This window comes from Saccostrea echinata, unplaced genomic scaffold (genome assembly GCF_033153115.1).
Source record: "Saccostrea echinata isolate AGI-Se365-2 ecotype Australia unplaced genomic scaffold, CSIRO_AGI_Sech_v1 ptg000010l, whole genome shotgun sequence".
NCBI classification, from domain to species: domain Eukaryota; kingdom Metazoa; phylum Mollusca; class Bivalvia; order Ostreida; family Ostreidae; genus Saccostrea; species Saccostrea echinata.
The window spans coordinates 3,350,165-3,371,629 of record NW_026889759.1 but is presented as its reverse complement, the minus strand read 5'-3'; the positions used below and the strand labels follow the sequence as shown (position 1 = coordinate 3,371,629).

The window sequence follows — 21,465 nt, the reverse complement described above, 5'->3', positions numbered from 1 at the left end:
TATACAGAAATAATTTGTGTTCGTTTTTGGATATTAACCAATCAGAGGCTAGAATACAAACGAAATTAAATTATTCATAAATGTACTGTATGTTTATAGTAGATATATTATTATTTTACAAAATAAGCCAGGCAGTGCTTATGTTCACAATCCTCATTTAATCAAGTGACCAACCCGGCCAGGGGCAGATTCAGGATTTGAATTAAGTTAGCAGCTGGTTAACAGGAGCATCACTGAGCTGATTAGGTTAGGGATCGTCTATTTAGCTTGGGACCTTTGTGGGTCTAGGTGCGAACCCGTGATGATGGTGGTGGTTGGGGGGGGGGGGGGGAGGGGCATGAGGCGAAGCTCCTAGATTCTACAGATTTATTGCGGCGAAAATGAAAGGTCTCAAACTTCTTCTTGTCATGATTCTTAAGGTTAACAAATATACGGACATTAATTTTAAGACCTGTGGTCCCCCAGACGCTCTTGTCTTGAAGGAATATATAAAACCTTTTCATTATATCTCTTTATCTGGTAATTATTTTGTCTTTTCTATGGTTTACCTTGAATTTGATGATTTTAGGAAAAGAGCCCCCCCCCCTCTCTCTCTCTGTTTAATCCACCACTGCAACCAAGTTCATTTCCGAAAGAACTTTTTCAAACATTGTAAAAGTAAGAAAGAGAACGGCTAGATAAAGCATGGAAAATTTCTATAGGTTTCGATTGTACAAAGAAACTTAAAATCGTGTGGAAAGCATTTAGCCGGGGTAACGTTCTTATTATTAATTCGTAAGAATAATGTCAAACTATACTTTTTTGTGGAAAATTCTCCCTGCAACAATTATTTCATGGATTTAAAAATGCATTTGCAGTAATATTTATGTCTATTTGATACAATCCTGCTGAACTCAAAATAAAATATACCACAAAGTCTGCCGCCACATCTGTTTCATATGAGGATTATTAGAGACGTTGATGGCAAACTAACAATTATACTATATATATGAAAGATGGGATGACTTCTCTTTTTCCATCGTCAATTCTCCCTATATATTTATATATAAACTTTCCATTTTCACCAGCATATAGTACCCAAGAGGATGTTCTGAGTACGATCAATTCTAAAACCGAGGCAGGTTACTGACAAATATGTTGATTTATTAGGGCTTTCTACAATCTCCTGTAAAGGCAGCATTTCGCAATTTCTATACGATTGTTTTATTACCCTTGTTTGCAAACTATCCTTGTGTCGTATTTTTTTTTTATACGAATGTTGACTACGGATTTTTAGGTCCTTCGAATGAGACCGTATACACCAAGGTCCCGTGTCGCAGTAGGTGCTGGCACGAAAAAAATCTCACTGCTCAAAAATCGTAAGTGCCGAGTACAGGTCTAAATTTGCAGCCCTCCACCGGGAAGTGGTGGCGTCTCAATCTGAGTGAAAAATTCTCGAAGAGACTTTATCAAACGAACAATAGTGGACTGTTCACCTGATCAATACAGAGGGTTCATCGCCTCTCAGGCATTCGATCCCCTCTCTGGTTTCCAGAAGCCCGTTTTTTTTTTGTTTTTGTTTGTTTGTTTTTTGGTTTTTTTTTCCCTGTTCACGTTTCGTATCATTTACAGGATTTATGAGATTGTTACCTTTTCACATACATATACCTCAAACCTGGCATATGAGTTTGAAGTGAAACGGGGAAATAAGTATGACTGAATTACTAAGTATGGTGGTTCTTCTTCGTTTTTGTAAAATTAAAATAAATATAAAATTGATTTTACATTAAACATGAGGTAAACATTAAATTTATGTCTGCCGAAACTCAAACTTGGGATTTTGATTTGCAAAATACATATCATTACTCTTGCCAAGACCACGACCCCCCCCCCCCAACCCCTTAAAAAAAACCCCAGAATTATTTCCCTTCTATGGTCAGCTACTTTTGCATAAAGGTAACAAAAACTTGTTGAGTTATCTACAACAAAAGTATTGATGGACAAACAGACGGACGAACAACATGATCCTTAGGGTTCCTGCATTTGATGAGGGGACTTAGAAATATACTTATCCAAAGGCAGCTCCTGTCAAGGATTATTGTAACGATTTTAAAATGCAAATTAAAAGAAAAATAATTAAAAGAGGGACAAAAGTAAATTTTAAATCAGGAAATAAAACAATCTTAACTTTATTTTTTTTTTAATTTATTAATTTGTAATTTTAAACAAATTTTTGATAAATTGTAATTTCACATTTATCATTTGTAAATACAAATGCAGAATATGTTTCAAATTGATATTTTATACCTTAAAATAAGAAAAAAAATCAAATTATTATTGATGGCGGTAGTGTGGGGTGGGGGTGGGGGTCATGTAGGGGGTAGACAGACACCTCGGCCCAACGACACCTCGGCCCGTCGTGCTTGACACCTCGGCCCTGACAGGTCGGCCCAAAATTATTGACACCTCGGCCCATACTAAAGACACCTCGGCCCAAGGAATTTTTTTTTTTAGAATAATTATCTGTATTCACTATGGTAATATAAATGTATGTATGTTTATAATGACGATATGTATACGATAAACGGGCAAATAATTTCAGAATTTTTGAACGAACGACAGCATAGATGTCAGCTGCTGTATTTATTGAGTGGGAGATAGGAGATCTATTTATTTATTTATTTTGTTGCTTATGAAAATGCAACTTTATTCATTTCATAATATTTAGAATTCTTTTACTTAAAAATCACTTTGTAGTAGGGGCGTATTGTACACTTAACTATGTATAATAATTATATTTATAAACCAGTGCACAGTAGCATATGTCCTTAGGTATTCTGTCCTGATCAATAAGATGTCTTAATTGATTCTTTTTTTTTTTTAATTTATATACTCAACTTAACCTTACACAGATATAGAAGTTACGTTAACCTGATAGATCTTTGCGTAATATTAGAGCATAATGGATATATTTCCCTAAACCAACCAAGGAAGATATGTGGTTTGTACCCAACAATTGGATTAATTAGCCTGCTCGTAATTAACTCCTCATTGTCACCACCCCATATGACACGCGCTTGAGACTTCGAAGGATGCGCTGCGTCTTCTTGTTTGTTTAACGATTAGCACTATGTGATAGACAATTTTTTTTTTTTAATTACCGTCAATTTACTCTCGGAAGATTATTCAATTATTTTCTTTTTTATTTCATGGATATATATAATAATATAATCCGTCGCATATAGTCCCTATAATAATAAAATACTTAAGAAAATATCAAATAAATATGTTTAAAATAATACATTTTTGTTTGTGCCGAGGTGTCTTTTACGTGAGCCGAGGTGTCTCAAATCTTGGGCCGACCCGTTGGGGCCGAGGTGTCAATGGGCCGAGATGTCGTTGGGCCGAGGTGTCGTCGGGCCGAAGTGTCTGACATTCATGTAGGGTTACTCCCTCTCATATGTGTATATTTGTTTAAGAAGTTTATGATTTAAAATCAAATCTAAAAGAATTCTGACTGAAATTTCTGACAAAACACAGGACTATATTTATAACTTTGCTGACTCAATTCAACGTACCCTTATACTCTGAGAATACTAAAGACAAATTATACTCACAAACACAAAATTGAAAAAGGGCATTTTAAGCTTTTTAAAAGGAAGTTAAAAAAAATTAAATATGTTAACATCATGATATCATAACCCTTCAATTTATTTCGTTTCCCTTCCACTTATCGACAATATCTCCAAATATTGAACTGAAACACCCGGGTGCAAAGCATACGCACAGGAAATTAACAGCACACCGAAACGTTTTAACGACGTGGGAAGCGCCATATTGCATTTAGTAGAACTTTTGTGTGTAAAATTATCCAATTTCTTAAAAATTGCGGGTGATTGAGTAAATAGTAATGAGTGAAAACGGGGAGGTGAGTATTTTACACGTTTTTCTTTCAAATTTTACCACTAAGCAGTGCAAATATTTTGGTTAGGAGTGTAAAAGAACTTTGTAGAATGGCGTGGTCGTTGATTCCAAGGAAAACCGAGAAAAAACTGATTTAGTGATTAATCATGTTAATTGAAACCAATATTGCATGCTGCTTTTGCATTTAATGTTTATTGGACTTAATAATTTGGATAATTATTTTTACTTTGATCGTCATCCATTATGGAATGGGTGTAATCAGAGGCGTGTGAAAACAATCAAAATCGAAAGTGCATACAGTGATACATAGGTAAAATATGCAACGTTCCGAAACTGAAACTCCTCGAGTCACTGGTCACAAAAGTATGGGCTAGTTCGATATCTGTAAAATATCAACTCAAATGGAATAATTTCCATGCTTTCTTTATTGGGAACCAAATAAATGAAGTAAAATTCATATATGCACTCCCCATCTAATTTCGTAGATGACGTCTACCCCTCTATACTAAAAAATCAACAAGGCCTGAAACTGCCAGCCACATTAAATGGAACTTGTCTGTGACTAGGACTGTCACGGTTCAAAAACTTGTTGGGTCAGTTCTGTCTTAGGTGCATGTGAACAGGAACCCCCCCCCCCCCACCCCCACCTGAATATACGCCCTGGGTCTATGGATATTTTTATTTGTCTTTTTCCATAAATTCATCTTCTAGTACACATTTACAATGTTTTCCATATGAAAAATCCAAAAAATTACATAGAATTAACATTTTATTAAGAAATCATACCTGCAGTATTATGAAATAGAGAAGGTAAGCAGAGCTCCAGAGAATTTTTTACCCCAAAGTGTATTTACTCCCTGATTTTCAGATCAATGCAGATTTTGATTTTCAGCAATATGATCATGATCAGCTGATGATTTAAGAGTATTTTGTTAATATATAATGTTTTGACATCTATTTTGATTTTGAACTTATTGAAATATGTGTTTTAGAAGAGGAAAGGAAAAAAAACTGCAAAGGACAGTTCCTGCATTCTTTTAAATAAATTTCAAAAATATCCATAAGACTTTTTGCTAAAACTGAGAAATGTTCTTTTTTGAGAAGGAGGATTATACAGTAGGTAAAGTTACCATAGGCACATAAAACTTTTCCTTTATTTAAGATGATATCGTAACAAAAATCGATTTTTTTAAATAGAAAGACTATGCACTAGGCATAGTTACATGTACTTTTAAGCATGCACACAAAAGCATGTGTCGTCTATGTAAGATGATATTGTAACAAGTGTAATACATAAGTAAAGAAAACAATGTTACCTAGAAAACAAACGATAGTTGGAGGAATAAAGTCTTAGCTGGAGAAAAAAAGTTTGTACTGCAATGTTATCAAAGAGGCAGGGTTGGCAAAAAACTGGGAAATACTCATATTTCCCAGGACGGTGGGAAATACTGGTAATTACCGGGAATTACGGGAATTTCCCAGGAAATACTGGGAAATAAGAAATAGCTACATATTTCATTCATATTGACATGTAGTACACCTTATTGGCTAAGATATCTACCTGGTATCACTGTCCCTGATTTAAAAAAATCTGGTTTCCAAGTAATTCATTTTATATAATCATAACACAGCATACTCATATACCAGTCATGAGTGGCATTTGTTTCATGCTTGAGTCAGATGTAGTCTATACAGGTACATGAAATGAACCAAAAGATCCCAATTGGGTTTTTTATGTAACTAAAGAAGGATCTGAGAAAATTCTTAAATGTAGAGTATGGTATAAATATCAAACCTAAGAAGAAGAAGCCTTTCAGTTCTACTCATTGACAAGGTAATTATCTCTCAAAACATGGGCACAAAACTGTTCAGAGCAATTTGTTAAAACAACATGATTGTTTGTAATAATTACAGTGTTTACAGAAGGATTAAAACAATTTTTTTTCTTGGATTTAACATTAATAAACTTAATAATTTTACAAACGTGAAAAGAAACTTGAATTGGAAAACCTCAGTTTTATACCACCAGGGAAATGTTTCAGAGACCTTATGGGTATGGGACCTGGAGTAGTGATACATTCTGAATACAGGTAACTCTTGATGGCTCGAACTTCGACCTCTCGAAGTTCTTGATCGCTCGAAGTGAGTCTCCGGTCCCGAATTTTTCCCCTATATAACTAAGCAAATTTACTCTTGATTTCTCGAACTCTTGATCTCTCGAAACCCTTGATCCCTCGAAGTCAAAATTCAGTCCCGCTATGCATATTCTATTAGATTTTACCCTCGATAGCTCGAAGTGGCTATGTGTATACAAGGTTATATAATTGGCACCTTTACCTGGACATTTAAATGGCCCCAGGCAGAGGACGCGGGTCTCGAGGAACGGGATGTTTATTCAGGTGACACTTATGCTGCAAGGTGATAATTGATTTATAATTAATCATTTTTGCCTATATGCTATTAAAATAATTATCATCGACTGTCTTACGATGATTCAGAGACGGAATGTCAGTGAAAAGTAGTAATTGATTACAAGACGAAACACTAATTTAATTTTTATTTCGAGTCAGTGTCAAAGTTAAACGAAATATGAAAAAGCATTAACAGCCTCAATGTCAATATGATGACTATTGTTGGACAAATACTTACAGAACTCCGTTCAATGATCATGTTAATATGGATTTATAGTCAATGCTACATGTATGTATGCGACGCGGTAAAATGTCGTTTTCATGTAACGAAAGCGTAGTATGATGTCCATATTACAAAGAATAAATAAATATACATGAAATGATTTACATATTTTGCTTTACTCAGTTTAATGAAATATTCATCTAAATTACGAAAAAATATCGTTGTTTTATATAAACCACGTGTAAAAGGTTAGCACTGCATGAAAATCATTACATACGGTAAGACTAATTTAAAAACCTGTCAACAAACCCGGAAAATTCCGGACTCTTGAAAACTCGAACTCTTGATCTCTCGAAGTTTTTCCTCGGTCCCGCGGACTTCGAGGTATCGAGAGTTACCTGTATGTTAAATTGCAATTTGAGACATATTCCATATTATTCATCTTTTTTGGTTTTAATTTATTTTATTTTAGAATTTTATATAAGATTGAATGAATTAAAGAAATAAAAAACTAACTTTGTATTTCCCAGTATTTCCCAGTTTAGAGAAAATTTGTAGTATTTCCCGGGATGGGAAATACGGGTAATTACCACTGGTAATTCCCACCACTGGTATTTTCCGGCCAACCCTGCAAAGAGGACATGATGTGTAAGGGGAAAAAAACCCAGTGAAGACCATATTAAAACCATATCAAAAAAAAAATGAGCTCTGTTTAATTTCAAGACCAATTAAATAAATAAATAAATTGTTGTAGAGGGACATTACGCATCAAGAGTTCCCTTAGATTCTCTAGAGTTTTCTGTTTAGTAGGATGGTTACACACAGTTTTTTTCATGATGGATTCATCTGATTTCTCTCAACTTGCCATATTAATGAAGATTTTTTTTCTCTCAACCTAAATCTTTGATTCTTTCTCCATAAATGGAAGTCGTCGTTGCCATTACTTGAAAATTCCTGGTTAATAAAACGCTTTTAAATCAGTATTTCGTTTTGAGAAAAATCAAACACTGAGTTAAAATTAATCTCAATTCATATCATTAGCTAAGTCGTACTTTTTTATTCAAACCATCGCATGCAGTACTTTCGTGGTGTTATCTACGATTGCTAATGCATAACTGTACGCCCAGTTTTAATTTTCAATGCGAATTTTGTAAAATTCAATGTGTATTTCTGCAGATACGCACCTTATCTGGAGCTCTGACGTAAGTCACTTCCATAAATTGTTAACACTGGACCCCTCTTCGATATCTGGCCTAAAATGTCATATACCTACTACATTTGATTTTCAACAAAATGTGTCATGATATCTTGTTTCGGTAGATATTTTTGTCTTTATTGGTGCTATTTAATTGCGCAGGCATTCCACAATAATCCGAGTATTCATCATCAAACATGAAAAATGCTACAAGAATTTGAAATGTCAAAGTAGAAATTATGGAAGTGATGCAAATCTCGACACTCTTAAAAACAAAAATCAGAACTCTTTGTTTTTGATTTTCATTCTCTCTAATTATCCTAGTGTCGCACTACAAAATTTCTTTCCGGTCTGGACTATATATATCTAGCTTCTATTAATTTTTTTTAACAAAGGGAAGCTTAACTTCTTCTTTAATTATCTATAAAATTTTAGACCTTTCAAAATTTCTTTAGGTATGTCCTACCTAACAGCCATGGCTGATTACTATTTTATTTTCTTGCAGCTACGAATGTCAAGGTCCCGTTCAAGGGAGTCGGAGGGGTCACGAAAATCTGATGGCTCCTATTCGCACTCTAGATCTCCATCAAATGAAAAAGGATCCCCCAAATCCAGGGACTCCAGGTCCAAATCTGCATCCAAGTCACCATATCGACGCTCCTCACGACATTATTCTGGATCCAGATCTAGGTCCAGGTCACACTCAAGAGGCCGTAAAAGGTAGAACATTTAATGTAGATCATGTTATGTGAACATATATTTACACAAAAGGTAGAACATATACCCCATGAAGGAAGTTTTGTAAGCTTATATTATTGTATTTAATTAATCTTTATGATGTATCAAATTCTATATAGTAATGTTTTTAACTTGTAGCAGATGAATGTGTGTCATAACAAATCTTTCTAATACAGAATTTTGTTTGAGTTCTTCTTGTCCATATTGCTCTCTCTTTCTCTCTCTCTCTCTTTTAATTAAAAGGGGATGAATTGAAAGTATAACTGAGGTTATAAACAACCCTCAAAATCACTATTAAGTATTTCAGAAAAAAAAAAACAAATCCTATTTTAAAGTTGTAAAATATCCCCAAAACCTTTCCCTCATAGTCTAATGATTTTATATTGGTATTGAAGAGATATACAAACTTAAATCAATTCACTTCACCTCTGTTGTCCACGACCATTGACCAAAAAAGATACCATTTTATGTTGAGAGGTAATTTTAAGGCAAGGAATTACTCCCATGACTAACTTACAGCTTTTTTTTTTCACAAATGAAGTTTTAAGTAACACATATTTTGGATTCCAAAAGAAATCTAAATTATAGTGGAAATGTAAGCAATTTCAGCAAAAACTGACAGAAATGGCCTTTTAAAATGACATTTTTTTTTAAAGATTATAATAGTCATTATTTCCAGTGAGGGTGATTTCTCTTATCAGAGCATCTATGAACCTCATGCAATAGCCCAGTTGATAAATGTATATGTGATATTCCAGCAGGATCTGATAATTTGCAAATAATGTCAGGAATCAAATCAGTTTACATCGATTTGTTTTTACATGAACAGGTCCAGGAGCAGGTCATATCACAGAGATCGCTATTCAAGGTCACGATCAGGATCTAGGAGCTATCACAAAAGATCACGATAGTGAGTTTAACCGGATGTATTCATTTTGATTTGTAAAAAAAATTTAGATATGATTGAAGATGTTTGTTAAAATCATATAATTTATTAACTTTAAAAAGTTGGCATGTAGGTAATGGCAGTAACAATATTTTAGTTATATAACTGTTTAACAACCTAGAAGAAATATTAAATACACTTGGAAAAACAAAATACTTATAGTAATATTGGCCAGGAGAGCTAACTCCTTCAGTTATGTCTTACCGTAGGTTAAAGAACTCTGTGTCAATTAAAGTTACCTAGATCTAGATGGTAGATAATTATTTTATTCTAATTATTTTCAGCTCAAGGAGCAGAAGGTAAGTTGCAAAGAAATGCTTGAAGTGCTTTTATTGGTTACATTTAAACTCAGAAAAAAAGTTCCTCAATTGTCTGACACATCCTTTGTATGTTTGATTGTGTGACATACTGTAAGTTTAATTAACTTCTCTCTCTATAGCCGTGGGAGGTCTCCCTATTACAGAGAAAGCAGAGACTATTACAGAGAGAGCCGCAGCAGTCGATACAGAAGTCGCAGCCGATCTCCAGGGTATTCCAGGCGAAGGAGGGGGAAGGTAGGAAACTGCCAGAATGTTTATATATACAAGAAAAACTTGTCTCATATGGATGCTGTGTATTCCGAAATCTTGCCTAATGCAATATAAACTTTAAGGCCCTTTCAGTAAAAGCAGTTGTTTCATATGTTGTTTAATATGGAATGTTGTCTAATTAGGCCAATTTCTATGGAACCAGTGATATGGGGATTAGACAAGATTCACTGTACATGTAGAAAGTTTTGATGGAAGAAATATGAAATCAAACATATCAGTGAGGAAATATTAAAGCAAACAAAATTCCAGCAGTTAAAGAATGTTTTGAAAAATAAATCTGATACAGTATTTCAGAGTATTGCATTAATTTTAATACATTCAGCATATTGCATTAACTTTAATACATTAAGAAGAGCTGTAGAAAACTACATCAAGATTTTATCTTATCAAATGCATATACCCAGCATTAAGCATTGAAAGCTATTTGAGATTTGTGCCTTGTAAGATTTATTGTTCATTCCACATTGTAGGAAACATCCCCCATGTCCAACAGAAGAAGACACACTGGAAACAGGGTAAGTGACCAGTATTAGATTAAAGTGTTCTAGGCAAGGTAGCAAGGATGGGGGGGAAAAGTAGGTCCATGGCCAAGGCCCGGTAAAATTTGGCCTTTGACCAGTGGTGTATGAAGCAGATATGCCCAATGGACTAGTTAGTTTTCATTGCTAACAGATTTTTTCCCTATCAGGCCAAACCATTATCCTGAGATCCAAAGATAATAATTGTTATGAAGATGATAATGCATATATTTCGCATAAAACAAATTTTTTCAATTGACATACAAAGAATAAATTGTAATCTACCATTTCCTGTATGAAAACAAGAAAATCTCTGAGATGCAATGCAAGAATTGTCTAACCTCCAATACAAGGTCATTGAAACATTTGATGTCATTTAATTGAAAATTGTTGAAATTAAAGATGAGTATTGTCTTCTAAAAAAAAACCAGAAGCTGCTTTGTAGTTGTTTCAAAAATTGTGACTAGTATTTCTTTACTTACATTAATGAACTTGTCCATGGAAATGTATCATTTGATGAGTAAATTTTTTTGTTTTGAATAACATGACTGACCACTCAATAGTAAAAATTATTTGATTTTAGTAGTAGGAAAGGAAGTAAGTACAGTATGAGTTCTCATTATATTAATGGAGAAAGCAAGCTCAATAAAAGAGTGAAAATCCCCCCCCCCCCCCCCAAAAAAAAAAAACGATTTGGATCTGCTTTTACCTTTCTAATTAAGCAAGTATGATTTTCATGGAATCTGAAATATTTGCATGTTTCAAACTGAAAACTCTTTTCAACAGTCTTATTTGTTTTCTTCCTTATAAAAGAATGTTTACAGTGTAGTCATTGTGCTTAAGTGATGTTATCTTTGTTAGGACAATCCAGAGCCAACTAAATGTTTGGGTATCTTTGGTCTGAGTCTCTACACCCAGGAACGAGACTTGCGAGAAGTTTTTGGTCGATTTGGTCCATTAGAAGATGTACAAGTTGTGTATGATAGACAGGTAGGACTCAAATTTTAGATTATCAAACAAGTCAGGTGAATATATGCTATGGAAATGAAATATATTGGATGCATTTTCTATTTTACTTAATTGACAGAAGGGCAATTTAGTACCTGTCTTATAAGTCTGAAAGAAAAATACTTTAATTTTGTATACCTGTGACTCTCAATAACTCAAAGCCAATGACCATGGTAAAACTGTGAGAGATAGGGACTTCCAAGTTTTTAAATATTCTTTTCTTCGAGAGATCAAGGGTTTGGAGAGTTTGAGAAATCAAGAAAAAAATTGACTAATTAACATATAGGAGAAACGATTGGGACTGGAGACTCACTTTGAGAGATCAAGAACTTCGAGAGATCAAAAGTTCAAGCAATGAAGAGTCACCTGTATACTAAAAACAGATGCTTATTTGTATAGGCATTAAACATTTCTTTTTTACTCTCCTCAGACTGGAAGATCCAGAGGCTTTGCTTTCATCCACTTCAGAAACATTGAAGATTCTATTGAGGTAATGGAATTGATCTCACTTTCAAGTTTACCTTGATAAACTGTTTTCAAATACAGATTATAAAAAGAATGAAAATGTTAAAAAAGTAAGGTTTAAAATCACACTAAAACAACAGTAAATGTTTATTTATTGGCTTCCTTTTTATATGCTGTAAGTCAACAGATATTTGAAATGTTGCTTATACTATTCATTGAACTGAGTGCCTGCTTGGGTGATTTTGAGCACCGTGAAATGCAATAAAAGTATTCTTTTATTTTATTCATTTTATTTCAATTGAAGGCAAAGGACAGGGGCCCTGGGATGGAGATAGATGGGCGAAGAATTAGAGTGGATTTCTCTATCACAACGAGAGCCCACACTCCCACACCTGGGATTTATCTTGGCAAACCTACTACGTATGTTTAGTATCTCATCCATATATTTATCTTGGCAAACCTACTACATATGTTAAGTATCTCATCCAGATTTATCTCGGTAAACCTACTACATATGTTAAGTATCTCATCCAGATTTATCTCGGCAAACCTACTACATATGTTTAGTATCTCATCGATAAATTTTCTTCAGCAAATTGTGCTGGTTCTCAATGTTGGGACTGTGCATGTTTCGTCATACATGTAATTGTAGAGTTAAAGTAATTAAATTGTTTTTGTGGAAAAGTTTAACCTATTTTGATTTAAATAATAGAAAGAAATGTCTGATGTTTGCAGTTAACTCCATAAACATGATGTAAGAAAAATAAGATTTAATTGATTATTCTTCAGAGATAATCTTCAAAGTTAAAATGGTTTTTTTTTTTTTTTGATTCAATACATCAATAACTTTAGAATATTTAGTAGCATGAAATTCCAGGTATTTAAAAGTGATGGAATTGTACCATGTAATTGGACAGGTCCAGCTATAGAAGGAGATCCCCTTCCCCATATTCAAGAGGAGGGGGATATAGCCGTGGTAGTAGATATTCCAGATCCAGGTCAAGATCACGGTCATACAGCCCAAGTAAGTAGTCCAAAGGTTTGATTAGATATATTGTTGCATGAAAAATCCCTCCCTGCTTCATGTCTATTTCATATGGTCCTATAAATTCATCTCAGTCATTGATATATTAAATGTAGTGTCATTATAAGTCTTCAGATTATTAGTGATATTTCAGCTCATCTGAGTTAAGATAACCATCAGCATTTAGAAAAAAATGTTGCACAGTTATCATCAATGCATGGAAATGTTCATTCATCAGATAAAATACATTTTGTAGATGATTTTTCAGATTCCTCTATCATTAACAAAAAGAAATTTGCTTTTTTCCCTTTAGGTTATTATAGAAATAGCATTATCGAAATTAGAGTTTTGATAAAATAATTCAGATTTTAATCAGATTTAACTCTGGTTCTTCAATTTATAATTACAAAATCACATTTTAAGTATGATATCATTTAAAGGGTGATTTCTGCATTTGAAAACTTTAAGGGATCTGAAATCCTTTCAGATTTCTTGCAATTACATCCATTAAGCTGTTGTAGTGAATTGGGGATTTACATATTTTATGGTTGTATTTTTAATTAATTTTTTTTCTGGGGTTGCTATTTTGAGTAAACTACAATGTTTGACAACTGCAGAAATGACTTTTCCATTTCTCTACCATAATTTCATTTTCATCATACATGTATCATTTTTCTATAGTCCTTGAGAGGGAAATCTTTGATGCTGTCATGTTTAAATGTTGGTGTTTTGTTTCTTTGCCAGGGGGAGGTTATTATTGAGGAGGTATACAACAGAGTCATTAAAAATGATCAAATATGGAGGTGTTATTGTAAACAAACAGAAAGCAATTTGTAAATTGCATCAACAAATGATGAGACTTTTGACATTTGAAAAAAAGGAAAAAAGAAAAAAAAAATTAAATCTGTAACTTTTGTTCATATTCTTTATTTTAACTGGTGTGTTATTTCATGATATGTAACAGGCAAGCATATAGAGGCTAAATACACTTTAATGTTTAAGATTTTCAAGATATCCATTTTGAAATGTTCAAGATGGGAAACAAAGTACCATAATCAAAATTTTGAGACAAAGAATTATTGTAAGTGACCATGTTTACTTTCTATTCAGTTTTTAATGCAAGATGACAATTAAGATTTATGAAATGTTGGATAGAAATATTTTTGACAGTCTGAATAGCTATTTAAGTAAATATGGCTTGAAAAGTGATTTAAGTAGAAGTTTTTGCCTGTGAGTTTTATTTAGTTATTTTGGTGTATGAAGCCTCATTTGCAACTGGTATTGTAAAAATGAAGGAAATATGAAATGTTTGAATTTGCAAGTATATATTTAAAGCTGTGGCATAAGTTGAATAATCATTATAACTGCATTTTGCATTCAGTGAGATTTAAAACACTTTATAAATCTGTGTATCAGATTTGTTTGAATGTTCTGTTATAATCCAACCACATAAGTACATCCTTGTGCTTAGTAGTGAATTTTTATGTACTTGTCCTACAACCAGTTATCAAGATACCGGTAGTGTTATGTCTGATTTTAATTATGACATTTTGTTTAATTACAATGTAGATGTGGTTGTCAATAAATAGCCATGTATACTGATCTGTATTCTTTACCTTTTCATAAGGGTTTGAAGACAGAAAAATGAAGAGAAGTTTGGGTATCTTCAGTTATGAAGAGTAATTGAAGATTTGAAAAGTGAAGAAAGAAAAATTGAGAAGTAGGGATGAAGAATTGGTCAGAAATGAAGAAAATTTATTCGAGTAGGGGATGAAGATTGAAAATTGAGAATGTAGGGAAGAAAATGTATGAAGAAAATACTAGGTATTTATGAAGATAAAAATGTTTGGAGTTGAAAAATGAAGACTGAGTGGTATGGAATTAGAAGACGAGGGTAAAGGTAATTGTATTCCAATCAATGGTTAGATTTTACAGTAAAGTAGGAAGTTCAGTGGTCAGAATAAAAACGAAAAATAATCGGGGACAGAAGTTCAAGGTTTGCATGCAGTAGAATATTGATAATGGATATTTACTTACAGAAAATGCCATTCGTTCTTTTAGATTGCTACTGTATATTTAAAGAGCCATAGCGCATTTGATAGGCATTTTCACCTACTCTACTAGTGATTTCTTGAATACATTTTTAACCAAAATTTTATCATACAGTCTTAGTTTATACATGCGTAAAACCAAATCACACAATAATGATATTTAAATGTTAATAGTTCCCTCATATGATAAATTTGAAAATTATCCAGTTTTTGTATAGAATATATAGTAAATATTGAGGTATCCACCTAACGATGACAAACTGTTGCCAAAGACCATCCTTAACCAGAAAAACAACTTTTGAATAATTTTATTTGGATATGTCTGCACTTCATTCCCTTTAGATAATTTTGGTTAAAGGTGGTCTTCATATTGAAAATGATGAAAATATATATTAATTTTTCTTCTCATATAATCGTAAGATTTAGCAACCTGTCTTAAATTTATCAGCTTGACATCATTGACTTCGTTGGCGCAGCGGTATGATTGCTGGAATGTAAATATGGTGATTGCGAGTTCGAGCCCCACATTTTTCCATTGTTTTTTTTTTAAAAATTTTTTTTCTTTGTGTATCTTTTCTACGTTTTTCTTTATTATGTTTTATAACATGCACAATTTCAGAAAGATATAATATACAATTACACTTTGAAAGTATCTCGGGAAAAGACAGTCCTTAGCTATTTAATTAAAGTTTGCAAATTCATAGCAACTTGTTTTATTTTTATTGATTTTCTGCGTAAATCTTTTGTCTCAGAATTAGAGTATTGAACAAGTAAAATGATTGTCATTTGACATACTTGCAACACTCGTCCTCAAATCATATTACATAGTTTGCTCATGAATTGAAAAGGTACAGTATATCTATAAATAGAAACAGGTGATTTCCTTTTAAATTCTTGAGTCGGCCGTGTCATCGGTAAGGCAGCTATGGCTCTTTCTTGCATTTAAAGGCAGAGATTTTTTACCGGGTGGTAAATTCCAGGTGAGGGAGGGGCTTATTTTGTACAGGTGTGAATGCCTTGAGGGCTAGCAGTTTGCCTGTGGTCATTTGTCTCCTAATCCCTATACACAGGAAGTGATTTAATACACAGTAGAGTACCCAAGAAGTCGAACTTTACCTGTGTTGGGATTTTGAGATTATTTTTAATTAGAAATAAAAAGTTGTAAATAAAGTTAAATCTCAATATTTTTTAGCAATTTGTTATTGAATGATTGTCAAACATCCCCACCCATCAAAAAAAATATTATTATTCAAATTATTTGTGGAGCTTTAAAAAAAAGTTATACCAAATTTTGATATATATTATCATAAAGAATATCATACTTATTTCAAATACTAAAGGTGTGTATGAATATATATTATTAAGCTAAAAATTCTATAGTAATACAGCTTCTCTATTGTTTACACCATGTGTGGTAAATATCAGAGGATCAAAAGTTAATTTGAAGGTCACCACGAGTGCCAAACAAAGTGTACAGGGTATACACAGGGACTAGTAAGTAAATGTCAATCAAGTTCTAGCATCCAATGATGTACCTTTATGCACTTGATTGACAGGGGTACACAGACCAAGTTTTTTTGAAGGCGGTGCTTAAAATCTCTGCCTTTAAGATATGCCTTTATTGATGCAGGGTTAAAAAAAATGCATGTAGCATTAAAAGTAATCTGAGGGATTTATTATCCTTCGTTATTTGTTACAGAGTTGTGGCAGTAAAGAGGTGGTAAGTGTATATGTAGGAAGAAGAGAGTTGAAATTTAAGGAGTCAAAAGATCAAGGGATTTAAATAAATCTTATAAAGGGTACATGTAAATTGCCTATTTAGGATATTTTGTAGATATGTATAATGCATGTTTACAACATTCAAAATACCATTTACCCCCCCCCCCCCCTCCCCCCCAGCCCAAATGTTTTGACTGAGTTGCTTGGGTTTCACTTGAAATGCTTTGGATGTGGGAGGTAGCATGCCAAAACACTGGGGAACTTAGAGATAAATTAAAAGTAAAAGAAAGAAAAATAAGTAAGTATGTGAAAAAATCCTAAAATATATTGGAGGGTAATATTCTAAATATGCAGTATGTTTTATAAGTGAGGTAGTATTTCTGTTGTCATCCAAAATCCTAGAGTTTAAATCCTGTTTGAATTTCAACTGCCTTATGTGTTTTTTCTCAATGTGGTGATTCCATCTGCAGAGGGTGTAATGAATTGGACCAAAATTAGATATGCAGTGTCCTAGCATTTGGCAAACTGGTAAATGTTAAATGTCATGAGTACAAAGTGTTACAATTGGACTAGGATATCATTGCTGGAGATCATCATTAAAGATTTAAGAAGATGTGTTAGAGACTGGGTTACTGAGATTGGTTCATAAATATACAAATAAAAAATGTGAAGCATACTTGCTTGGCAGAATAAATGATGGTTCTTTTTTGTAGACAGCTACTTGTATCTGATGTGAGGATGTTGTATCTGGCAGAAGGTACTCATGTATTAGTATTCAATGTATAAGCATTCAATTTGAATAAAAGAAACAAAACAAAATTGTATTTGTGTATTAAATTTGTTGTTTGTATTTTGGAAAAATACCTGGAGCCTGAACAGTGGGCCAGGAGGTCATGAATTTTTGCAAGTGTGGTAGAAAGCAAAGTATACTAGTATAATAATATTGGAATCGGTTTGCTTTCTTAATGCCGATGAGTAGAAAAAGATTTTCAAAAATGTAATGTATTTTCAATATATCCTAACCTAATTTAAGGCTTGAAAGAAGGACGGGGGGGGGGGGGGGGGAATGTAATACTCATTATTATAGTTATTCAGTTTATCTAAAAGTCTACAAGTAAAAAAATATGAAAGATATAATACATTTCCAGTATATGACCAACTTAGCCCAGCCTAGCTCGGGCCAGAACCCAGAGGCCATGAAATTCACAATTTTGTGAAGGGCTGATCATCCCATAATCATACCAGCTATTTGCCTGCTATGTATAGAAGTAGGTAGCATTTTTAAAGATTGCATTAATTTTGGTGGTTTTGGACCACGAAATTCACAATTTATGTCTCAACCCATCTATACATAAACTGGTTCAGCTGTTCCTGGGAAGGTGCTGAAAGGACGTATTTCATCAGAATATTGACACATAGGAGAGAACAATTTCCCGAAAAAGTCACATTTCAAAACTGATGTCGAATTTTTATTTTTGTCTAAATTTTTTAATGCATTTTGAACCTAAATTTATTAAAATTAACCTGCAATGATGGCTAAGAGAATATTTTCCCCGTTAAAGCACCGATTTTTGCATGAATTTTGGCCAAGAAATCCTTCAAGACATGTCTGCCCTAAATAAAATAATGATATTTTGATAGGTTGTGATCTTAAGAATTATTTAAAATAGGATTTTTTTAGGGGCACACCCTCGCTCGTGTGTGTTAATCATTTCATATGTGTTCACTGTGTAGAAACGGAGTAGGGTAAAGTGCGTTACCCTAGTCTGTTTCTACAGGGTTTTTTTTGGGGGGGGGGTGTATTTTTTTTTCCCGACAGAATATAAATTTTGCTAATAAAACACTTTAGAAATTTAAAAGTTTAGAAAGTTTGCTCTTAATAATATCAATATTATATTTAAAAAATTCAAGAAGAGTTAGACATATTTTTAAAAATAAATAAATAAATAAATAAATTATGCAAATTAAAAACAATATTTGTTAATATTTTCTATACTTGCAGTTAAGTCTATGAAAACGTACTTACGATAGTGTCACTTATAGAAAGGAAATAAAAGTAAGTTTTATTTGAAAAAAAAAATGCAAGAAAAGAGACCCTCCCCCATTTAAAAAAAATTTAAACCAATCCCGATTGAAATAAAGCCGTTCTCGATCAAAATCAACAATCGGAAAATATCTGAACCAAAGCAAATTAATAATTTTTAGCTCACCTCGACGAAGTCGAGATGAGCTTATGCTATACCCCCGGCGTCGGCGTTAGCGTCGGCGTCCCGGTTAAAGTTTTAGGAGCAAGTCCCATTCCCAAGTTACTATAAGCCCTACCTGGACCAAACTTGCATGGATGATGCATCTAGAATGGACACTGCCACACTTGCTTCGGATGCTGGATCTGACCTAGATTTTCCAGATGAGTGACCAGGTTAAAGTTTTTGGAGCAGGTCCATTCCCAAGGAACTATACGCCCCACCTGAACCAAACTTGTATGGATGATGCATCTAGGGATGGACACTACCACACTTGCTTCGGATGCTGGATCTGACCTAGATTTTCCAGATGAGTGACCAGGTTAAAGTTTTTGGAGCAGATCCATTCCCAAGTAACTATAAGCCCTACCTGGACCAAACTTGCATGGATGATGCATCTAGGGATGGACACTACCACACTTGCTTCGGATGCTGGATCTGACCTAGATTTTCCAGATGAGTGACCAGGTTAAAGTTTTTGGAGCAGGTCCATTCCCAAGTAACTATAAGCCCTACCTGGACCAAACTTGCATGGATGATGCATGTAGGGATGAACACTACACACTTGCTTCGGATGCTGAATCTGACCTAGATTTTCCAGATGAGTGACCAGGTTAAAGTTTTTTGAGCAGATCCATTCCCAAGTAACTATAAGCCCTACCTGGACCAAACTTGCATGGATGATGCATCTAGGGATGGACACTACCACACTTGCTTCGGATGCTGAATCTAATCTAGATTTTCCAGATGAGTGACCAGGTTAAAGTTTTTGGAGCAGGTCCATTCCCAAGTAACTATAGGCCCTACCTGAACCAAATTTGCATGGATGATGCATCTAGGGATGGACACTACCACACTTGCTTCGGATGCTGAATCTGACCTAGATTTTCCAGATGAGTGACCAGGTTAAAGTTTTTTGAGCAGATCCATTCCCAAGTAACTATACGCCCTACCTGAACCAAACTTGCATGGATGATGCATATAGGGATGGACACTACCACACTTGCTTCGGATGCTGGATCTGACCTAGATTTTTCCAGATGAGTGACCAGGTTAAAGTTTTTGGAGCAGATCCATTCCCAAGTAACTATAAGCCCTACCTGGACCAAACTTGCATGGATGATGCATCTAGGGATGGACACTACCACACTTGATTCAGATGCTGAATCTAACCTAGATTTTCCAGATGAGTGACCAGGTTAAAGTTTTTGGAGCAGGTCCATTCCCAAGTAACTATAGGCCCTACCTGAACCAAACTTGCATGGATGATGCATCTAGGGATGGACACTACCACACTTGCTTCGGATGCTGAATCTGACCTAGATTTTCCAGATGAGTGACCAGGTTAAAGTTTTTGGAGCAGATCCTTTCCCAAGTAACTATAAGCCCTACCTGAACCAAACTTGCATGGATGATGCATAAAGGGATGGACACTACCACACTTGCTTCGGATGCTGGATCTGACCTAGATTTTCCAGATGAGTGACCAGGTTAAAGTTTTTGGAGCAGGTCCATTCCCAAGTAACTATACGCCCTACCTGGACCAAACTTGCATGGATGATGCATGTAGGGATGAACACTACACACTTGCTTCGGATGCTGAATCTGACCTAGATTTTCCAGATGAGTGACCAGGTTAAAGTTTTTTGAGCAGGTCTATTTCCAAGTAATTATAAGTCCTTCTTAAACCAAACTTGTATAGATATTGATCTTGGGATGTACACTAACTAGAAAAAATATGATGTGAGATTTGCCTTACTTATAGATAACCTTCGTCGAGGTGAGCTTCGTAATCTTTGATTACCTATGTTTTTAGAGGTAACTGCATCAAATAAACAGTAATTTTACTATTTTTAAAAAAGTTTAGACTGCTTTTGGATAAATGAATAACAATGAAAGGGGGAGGATGGCTCTAGCGGAAATAGCGTCCCATACTTTAAGACGAAGTAGGATTTTTACCCTGAAAATTTGATAGATCGTGGGAGATATCTTATTGTAGAGTCATTTTGTTGGGAGAATTCATACTTTAGAGCCTATTTTCTGGTGGAAATCTTGATCTAGCTCTAGAGCCAGTTTTCCGGGGAGGGGGGGGGGGTGATTTAAGAGTGGAAAGTCTACGCTACAAGACTGGAACGCGTTTTTACCTTAGTTGTGAAATTTATACCCCTTGTGCCCTACAGTCGGGGCTAACAGGTCATATATTGAAAATTCATTAAATCTTTGAAAATTGGACATAGGCAGGCAATTGATTAAAATAATAGAACACTCAACCCTCTACAAAAATTGTAAAATGCATACCCATTAGCCCTCGTTTCTGGCTGAAGGGTGGCACTTATAGTTGGTCATGTAATGGGAATTCATTACAGACCTAAGTACACTAGTGAAAAAGATTTTGGACCTTGACAAAATTGTATTTATTAAGGTGAAAATT

General features: G+C 34.1%; 1 protein-coding gene across 2 annotated transcripts; it reads left to right on the top strand.

Moving 5' to 3' along the window:
• Positions 1–3,803: 3,803 nt before the first annotated feature.
• On the top strand, positions 3,804–15,775 carry LOC133184165 (transformer-2 protein homolog alpha-like). Of its 2 annotated transcripts, none has more exons than XM_061319065.1 (11): positions 3,804–3,907; positions 8,238–8,452; positions 9,300–9,380; positions 9,701–9,715; positions 9,856–9,970; positions 10,477–10,521; positions 11,386–11,514; positions 11,963–12,022; positions 12,302–12,417; positions 12,915–13,021; positions 14,649–15,775. In XM_061319065.1, the coding sequence occupies exons 1-11, from the start codon at positions 3,890–3,892 to the stop codon at positions 14,702–14,704; spliced, it is 957 nt and encodes a 318-aa protein (XP_061175049.1). In that variant the 5' UTR covers positions 3,804–3,889; the 3' UTR covers positions 14,705–15,775. The 2 variants fall into 2 exon arrangements, with proteins under 2 accessions (XP_061175049.1, XP_061175051.1); XM_061319067.1 differs by lacking the exon at positions 14,649–15,775 and adding an exon at positions 13,766–14,623.
• Positions 15,776–21,465: the final 5,690 nt, after the last annotated feature.